This window comes from Cariama cristata, unplaced genomic scaffold (assembly GCF_000690535.1).
Source record: "Cariama cristata isolate BGI_N322 unplaced genomic scaffold, ASM69053v1 scaffold334, whole genome shotgun sequence".
NCBI classification, from domain to species: domain Eukaryota; kingdom Metazoa; phylum Chordata; class Aves; order Cariamiformes; family Cariamidae; genus Cariama; species Cariama cristata.
This window is the reverse complement of record NW_009611021.1, coordinates 177599-186002: the sequence shown is the minus strand read 5'-3', so window position 1 is coordinate 186002 and position 8404 is coordinate 177599. Positions and strand designations below refer to the sequence as shown.

The following is an 8404-nucleotide window of genomic DNA, read 5'->3' as shown; positions in this document are numbered from 1 at the left end:
TTTGGTCTTCTTTCCTTACTAACACAACACAGATGGCTGTCATGCCAAGCCTTTGAATACTTTATCTATTCCATCCTTAACCATAGCAACATGAGTCAATGACAAACCTTCTCTTACCTTTCTACGTATTCACTTATAGCTCCTGGGATGCATTTCACCAATACTACGTAGTTAAAAAGCAGAAGCATGGCCATTGTTTCACCAGATGTATTTTATAGAACAGTTCAGTCACCTCAGAAGTTAAATAATTTTAGGGTCAACCAAAAACACATGTTCAATTTCCAGTGGTAATGTCTACCAGTAAAAGCAAGTCGTTACAAAAGTTCCCACAAAGAGCTGCTAACTTGCAATATAATTAAGTGACAAATTAAAGTTACACAGATGAAAAAAATACATGTTCCTTTCCTTATCTGGATGACATAATAAATACTAATGGAAAAAAAAAAAGTTCAATAATAAGCTTGAATTAATTATATGTTTATTGAGGCGCAATGAAGTAAATGAGTATGGGAAGCTGGCAAAGAGCCAGATGAGTAATAAACAGTTTTAAGACTGTCTGGAGACAGACTTGAGAATATTATAGTCATCAGGCAGCTGAAAACAGCCTCAGGGTAATTATAAGCATTTGCAGTCGATTAAAGAGAGCATGATTCTTTTATGAATCTTTATTAAACTTGCATTAAAACTTTAAATGATTTGAAAATGTTATGGTTTCAAGCACATCTTTGTCAGTGGTCATCATATATCTATTTCTGGAAAACGTGTGTGCAGGAAAGTGTCAATGGAATTACTTACTCTGTAGGTTTTTTTAAAGGAGATACTAGGTATCCAGCGGCCATACATACAGATGGGCATCATCTCAGAATATCACCCCTCTTACAACACAGGAGACAGCCTCTCTGCAAGCAGCTCAGTCTTTTGAGTTCCAGGTATAATCCCTTCTTTTCCAGGATGTTTAAAGAACAGTACTCCAATCCTATAGCATTACACTCAATTTATTTGAAAACAACGACCTTCCTGGGGCAGGGATGGGGACAATGCTTTCTTTTACCTTCATAGTTTCACAGCGCTCTTTACTTAGGCTGGAATCGTCAGTAATACCGATCTCAGTTCTCTCCCGCTTGAGATTGTATTTTATTTGTGTCTTTCTCTGAAATCCTCCCTCAGATTGAGCTCAAGATATCTTTTTAATGATGGGACCAGGTACCTCACACCACTGCTTTCATCCTTTCCTGGTGCGCAAATAATCCAAAACACCCCTCTGTATGCTGAGGAGCAAGGGGAGATCCATGAGGAAGTTCCTGCGAGACAGATGCCCTCTAAACTCTTTCCTGCTAACGACCTCCTCCTCTCCCTTTCTGCAAAGTCTTCAATTACTTCTTCAACCCCCCTTTATTATGGGAATACCTCCTTTAGTCTCACAGAGCAAATGCCCTTCATAGCCTTAATGCTTCTTTTGTTTCTCTTCTTTACAAAAGTTAAAATCAGATTACCACCTAAGGGAATGGCAAATATCCATTGCCAAATATACCTAGTATTAGTAAGAAGGTCAAAAAACTGTAAGCAAAGATATCTTAGTCCTGGAATCAGTACATATTGCATAAATCAACAGTGATGGTTGCATATGAAAGGCATGCTGGGTTCAAAAACAAGGTTAGGCCAGAAATTTGGACAGAGAAGTGAGGGGTTTTTAACTTTTTAAAAAATAAAAAAATACAGAATGGTTTTAAAATATTACTGCCACCACTGTAAAAGAAAATAGGAAACAAGACAAAACTCATTCTCCAGAAACAATCTTATTCCCCCAACGTTTCTAGATAAAGCGCAGAATCTTTCTACCTGCTTTGGCACCAACAAAACATTAAAAATAAATGTTTTCAAACAGCTAGACTTTCTCCTTTTCATCTTAAAAATGCAGAGATACCCACACTGTAAATTGCACAAAATTCACAATTATGTTCTTGCAATGATTGACTAGTTTCCTCATAAAGAATTTACCGCTGCAGAAAACTATCTATGTATTCCTGGAAAATACAGTGAACTGTAAACTGCCTGAAGAGTAAGACGTGCATTACAAAAGCTTGGCCCTTATTGATACACCACAGAGATAAAACCCAACAAAGCACTGGGATTCTAGGTCAACTACTCTGTTTACATAGCCTGGGCTCACATATTCAGATCTCAAATGACCATTTCATTTGTTTTCCTCTGCAGCTGAAAGTGCGAGGGTCTTTTTCATGGTACAGTCTGGGGACTGGCCATTGTCAGATGCCAGCCTGTGTGTGAAGTAGGATTTACTGTTTCAAACTGCATTTCGTTTGCTTTGAATTTGAAACTATAAGGTAAAGATGTAATAACTTGGCAAAGCTTGCTCAAAGTGTTTACAGATGTCAGAGGCTCTTTTTACAAATCATAGAATCACTATGGTTGGAAGAGACCTCAAAGATCATCAAGTCCAACCTTCTACCCAACACCATCATGCCCATTAAACCATGTCTTGAAGTGCCACATCTAAACGTTTTTTGAACACCTCCACCACTTTCCTGGAGAGCCTGTTCCAATGCTTGACGACTCTTACAGTGAAGAAATTCTTCCTAATATCCAACCTGAACCTCCCCTGGCACAACTTGAGACCGTTTCCTCTTGTCCTATCGCTAGCCTCCTTCTCTCCAGGTTAAACAACCCCATCTCCCTCAGCTGCTCCTCATAAGACTTGTTCTCCAAGCCCTTCACCAGTTTTGTGGCTCTTTGCAATTTCCAGAGGTATAAATTGTACATTTATAGTGTCCAGTCTGAAAATGCTTTCACTGAAAAGGGTGCTGATGGTCCTAAGGAAGAGTTCAGAGATTTAGTGCAGGAACTGCCAAGTCTCTACACCCGCTTGTAAGAAAGAGACGCGCAGCTACCCTCTGCAGCACAGTCATCCTACAGTTTGAGCTGAGCAGTCAAGAATGAAAAGAGTAGGAGCCGATCTGGCTGCTTAAATGAAGTAAATTTGGCTTGTACATACTGCGTGGATAGTAATTTTAACAGCAGGTTGGGAAAGGCATCAATCTACTACATAATTTTGCTGCATTTCATGCCGCCTACTCTTTAACTGTGCAAGAAGAATGTCCTTAATGGCATTTGAAGCAGCACAGAATTGTCCTTTAACACTTTTAATATCCTCATATGAAATTTTCTTACACAAAATCAAATTTCATGTCCTGGTCAGGCCTTTATCTTGTTTTACCTCAAGTAACAAAACATACTGAATACAAGGCGACTGACTGCACTATTTTCAATGGGAGTTTGATCTAGATCATGCCAGCAGAGAGCAAGGATGGGAGAAGAGAAGACTATCTCATTCTGAGTTTCACAAGTTCATCTGAGTTTAGAAACTAAAGGCAAAGATACAATTGTAGTAAATTAAATATAAACAAACATCACCTAAGTCTGCTCAAGTTAAAACATTCTCTGTTCTCACCTCCTCACTCAAACTGTTAATGTGTGCTAGCCTCATGTTTGTTACTGGCAAGGCTCTACCACTGACAAAAGACCATGGCTTTACTAAAGTCTTTCACTAGGTACTCAGCTTCACTAAGTTAACAGCAGCAAAATATTTTTATTATTATTATCAAGGTGTCTTTGGTTTTGTTTCCTGTTAGAATAGTCAGCCTACCTACAATTTTACTTGGAAAAAAAAAAACATCAGTTGAAAACTTTGATGTCAATTATTTCAGAAATGCATTTCTATATCACTTCTTCAACACCCAACTGGTCATAATTTAATGAAAGAATTGCTTTCTTCAAAGTCTTTAACTTCCTTTGTTGGTAAAGAACCTTTAAGTAGACTTGAATCTTCTAGCATTTAGGTAGAAGTGTTAAAATGTTAAAACTGAATACACTCATCTACTCACATTCAAAAAAGAATTTGTGAGTCTTAAAAAAAGGATAACATTGGGGAAATAACTCAGCCCTGCAGAAAGATGCATTTCCAATTATAAACAATTCTCTGACTCTCATAATGGAAAGGAATCTGTGTTAGACTGCAAGATAAAAATCAAAAGCAGTTCAATTAATAGGATTAAAAAACTATGATATTGACAAATTGACACATAAATGGTTGCAGCCTCTTTTAAAGGTGCACGAGATCTGGTTTAGTACAGTATTTACTTTGGATATGAGCCAATTTTACTGTAGGAAAAGTTATTTTAAATATGAAAGACACATTTTCTTTCACAGAAAGAAATTACTGGAAATAGTTTCAATAATACAACTAAAGTATTTTGTTATAAATCATTAAATTAGATAACTACACCAAATAATTTCCCAGAAAGGAAAGTATTGGAATTCTGTTGGTTGCTAGAGTCAGTCAGTCTAAGAGTGTTTTAATGTTTTCTAACTTACAAAAAGATGGCAACAACTGGAAAAAACACAGGATTAACACATATCAGAATCTATATTCACATTACTTCTTAAGTGCCATTTGCTGCTATGGAGACATTACTTAATGTTATGGTACACGCCTTGAGAAGGAAAGATCACCACATACAAAAAAAAAAAACCCACCAGGGCAAGAAATTGCTCTGTTTGCACAAGTGTCACTTCTGCAGAGGACTTTGCAGAACATATCAATAATCTCTTTCTAATATGAATTTAATTCTAATGCAAGTGTTGATCTCCCACCTACTTTAACGTTTAATACTGTATGTTACATTAAAATGTTACATTAACTGCTGCAAGCAGTTAAACTGAGCAAAGCTTCCAATTAGAATTTGATTTTAGGTCTATATGAGCTGAGAAAAGAAATAAATCTCATACTGCAGCGGACTCTGTCAGGCAAGCTGAGGAATGGGACTGGGATCTTCCAGAGGAAATTGCAACCACCCTCGATAGCCAATAGCGGCACTGACACTGACCAACAAGATGGCTTACCCTTGGACTTCCACTCCATGTCTGCATGCCCAGTCTTCATTTCTTTCTAAAACAGGCACAGAAGCTAAGGGTAAAGTTCCCTTTCTCAAGCTCTTCTGGGGTTCTTGGGCCAACATTCTTTTATAAAACCCAACTGATGCTAGGACTTTTAAAAGTATTTCACTTCTATACACCCATCTAAATGAATGGCTTTCTTAAACATCACAGAATCATAGAATTAGAGTTGGATGGGACTTCAGGAGGTCACATAGTCCAATCTCCTGCTCAAAGCAGGGCGAATACTGAATTCAGATTTCTCCACTCTATAACCCATTAACATGTGGTTCCAGCTCCTCTTTTCACGCCCTGAATTTCTCCACCCCTCCCCTCTGTGAAAGTCTCTCTTCAGTCAATACAGAACCAGGGAAGAGAAAATGTGCACTGTTAACAGACTGGAAACGCTTTGACTATATCAATAAAATAGCAGGAAAAGGGGAGAAAGCGACACAATTTGTTAAGATTTATAATAAGCTCCTGGCAAGATTGCTGTCTAGGGACCGCTAAGAAAATAATGTCATCACGAGTACAAAGCAAACTACTGCCATAGATCACAAACTGGCTAAGAGAATTAAGAACAGGCAAACTACTGTGTCAAGCCTAATGATTCCACCTGAAACAGGGTAGTGAGGAATTAGAGAGGCATTACAGTACGAGCAAGAAGAGCGATTGGAGAGACAGAGAACAACTCTCACAGTAACAGAAATAACAAGAGAGGCCTGGGGTTACAAATGGTGATATGAAACTTCTGCTCTCTTGTTCCATATTAAAAGTGGAGGAGGAGATAGTCAATGAAACCAGCAACATAAAATTTTATAAGGAAACCGTAGGAAGCAAAAAGAGAATATAGAAACTGCTTGCTGCCCTAGGATGGCTGTTGAAACCAAGGATTTAGCACAATTTAAAGAAACATTATACTTTTGCACAGATAATAGCCCTATTCAGAGTTGCAGGTTAACTTAAAACTCGGGTTGCATTTAAAATCTTTCTATTCATGGTAATAGTCCCAAACTATGCATACAAACAACAACAACAACCACCACCACAAAACCCCCCCAAAACACCCAAAATACTCAAACCATGCAAATGGTTAGAAAGGGGACAGACTGCTCAGTATACACTAAATGCAGATTTTTTTTGCACCTTTTCCTGATGTACGTGATAGTGATCACTGAGCAGAGTCAGATTACCAGTGTGTCTTGGCCAATATGGCATTCCTTGTAGGCTACTGAAGTCAGAACACCATAGAGGCTGGTAGAAAGACTTCGTATCTGTCACATGTCACGTCTGGGGGTGACATGTCACAGAATGAGCTACTGGTCTGAAACTTATTCCTTGCAGGCAGGCATCTGTGTTACATAAGTCACACCATAATGAGATTCTTACCCAGAAATCAAGGACAAAATGACATGGTGTCTGAACTGCGTTCTCAAACTAAATCATGAAACTTCAGTAATTGGACACTAGTATTTACAAATATAACTATTAAACATACTAATTATAAAATTTGTTTGAGGTTTTTACAGTCAGAAATACATGCAAAAGGATATCTTTTAGCTAGCAAGATCAGTCTTCTTTATAGGTAGACTGGTACTTAAATGCACAGACTCAAAAAACATGAACAAAAATACTCTTTGCTGCAAGCTTTTTGGATGTTTTTTAGTGTGTGTGTTCCTTATCCTATGGCTGGTCCATTTAGGTGCTGCTTTGTTATAAATAGGAATTCTCCTATTCATCATTTTCTATTGTTCTAATTTAAGAATTTATTATGTAGCCGGAGAACAAAAATCAATAACACCTGATCTGAATGAACCAGATATGCACAGCAAATCGCTGAAGCGAGCATTTTTCCATAACTTAAAGATTTAACTTTGAAAATAAGTTTTAAAATGTTCATCCAAACCAGTCATGATTACTTATGAATAATGGATGCATTCGAAGAAAACAGGGCAGTTTCAAAGCAATTCTCCATAGAAAAAAGATCATAAAATTAGTTGGATAATGCACCTATACTAAAGAAATCTGTCCAGTTCTCCTCTCAGCCATAGAAAATATCTGTATCTAACTCGGCTGAGTCACCGAGCCGGATGGCGCAGTCTTGTGATGCTGCCGTCTGTGTCGCGCTTACCCTATCACACAAGAACTGTCAATTCAGCACCTTTCAGGAACACTGAATGAACTCAAAAAAGAAGGCATATTGACTTCTCCAGGCCCTCCTCCTCAAGTTCCTCGCTCTACAGAAGTTTTCTCTACAAGTTTTACGTTTATGAATAGCAGCTCATTCTTGCCAAGGCCTCTGACCTACATTCACCACTGCTTCAGCTTCTGGCCATCAAATGTATGCCAACAAACAGGAGAGATTCACCAAGCAACAAACAGTTCTACAGAATGTAAAATCTTACATGTTGCCTCTTGAATTGTCATCTTCTATTTCTACAGTCCAAAAAACAAGAGAACTTGCTAAAAACTTTTATGCTTCATAAACACTTGCAGAATAGGAAGCCAGATAAGTTCTCCATTTATCAGCTAACTCTAACAAAGAAATCACCAAATAAACCTGTAAACTTTGATGGATTTTAGAAATAGATTTCTCTGAGGTACTGTGAAATGTTGACGGAACCATAAATGTTCACAAGCAAAACATAATCTATTGGAAGACTGCAAAGATGTAGTGCGACTGCTTTCAACAGAATTATGGATTTAACAAAAATCACCCTGCTAAATAAATACTTACCATAGTCGTTATCATAAAAAATAATGAATTTCTGCCAGGCATATTCTGTGACCACTCTCAAGATGACATCATTTAAGTAGACAGGGGGGCGGACGGAGAGCGTGTAGTCATCATTGCGGTTGCTCCTGGTGAGCCCACAGCCGCTCCTTGGCGTTCCTGCTGTGGACCGCTGGATGAAGAGGTGAGGGATGTGCATGGCATCTGCCAGCGATTGTAGGGATCCTGCTGACGTGCAGCCGATGGAGCTGACAAGGGCTAGGATGCCTTGGTTCATCAGATCACAGGCTGTAAGAAAACACAGTGATATACGAGGTGAGAGCAGTTCAGTGCATAGGGCCTGTTTTGCTGTGGAAACACAGACACCGGAAATTGAAACACAAGTTCAAGCATGGGAAATATGGATAAAACTTTGCACATTGAGTAATTCGGACCTAAAATTCATAAAAATCACAAGGCTTCTTTATTCACTTTGAGCTGTCTTCTTGCAAAAGCTGGAAGACTGCCCTGTCCACCTTGCCCAGAAATGAATTATCCCGTGAAAACGAGACCCACCCCTGGGCCTTCTAAGGAACATTAAGAACCAATTCCAGCTGCTGAATTAACACGACTACCCAAGGAGATAAGCACTCTACAAAGTCTAGCACAACAGTTCCGTGAATAGGATCTTTACATTATACAGAGAAAACTTGAAGAAATTACAGCTCAGGCTTGCTATCA

At 38.4% G+C, this 8404-nt stretch overlaps 1 protein-coding gene across 1 annotated transcript; it reads right to left on the bottom strand.

Annotated features, from left to right (window-relative positions):
• Positions 1 to 1683: 1683 nt before the first annotated feature.
• LOC104160016 (glutamate receptor ionotropic, delta-2-like) lies at positions 1684 to 7967 on the bottom strand. Its single transcript, XM_009698068.1, has 2 exons — positions 7688 to 7967; positions 1684 to 2052 (listed from the first exon to the last, which is right to left on the bottom strand). The coding sequence occupies exons 1-2, from the start codon at positions 7959 to 7961 to the stop codon at positions 2015 to 2017; spliced, it is 312 nt and encodes a 103-aa protein (XP_009696370.1). The 5' UTR covers positions 7962 to 7967; the 3' UTR covers positions 1684 to 2014.
• Positions 7968 to 8404: the final 437 nt, after the last annotated feature.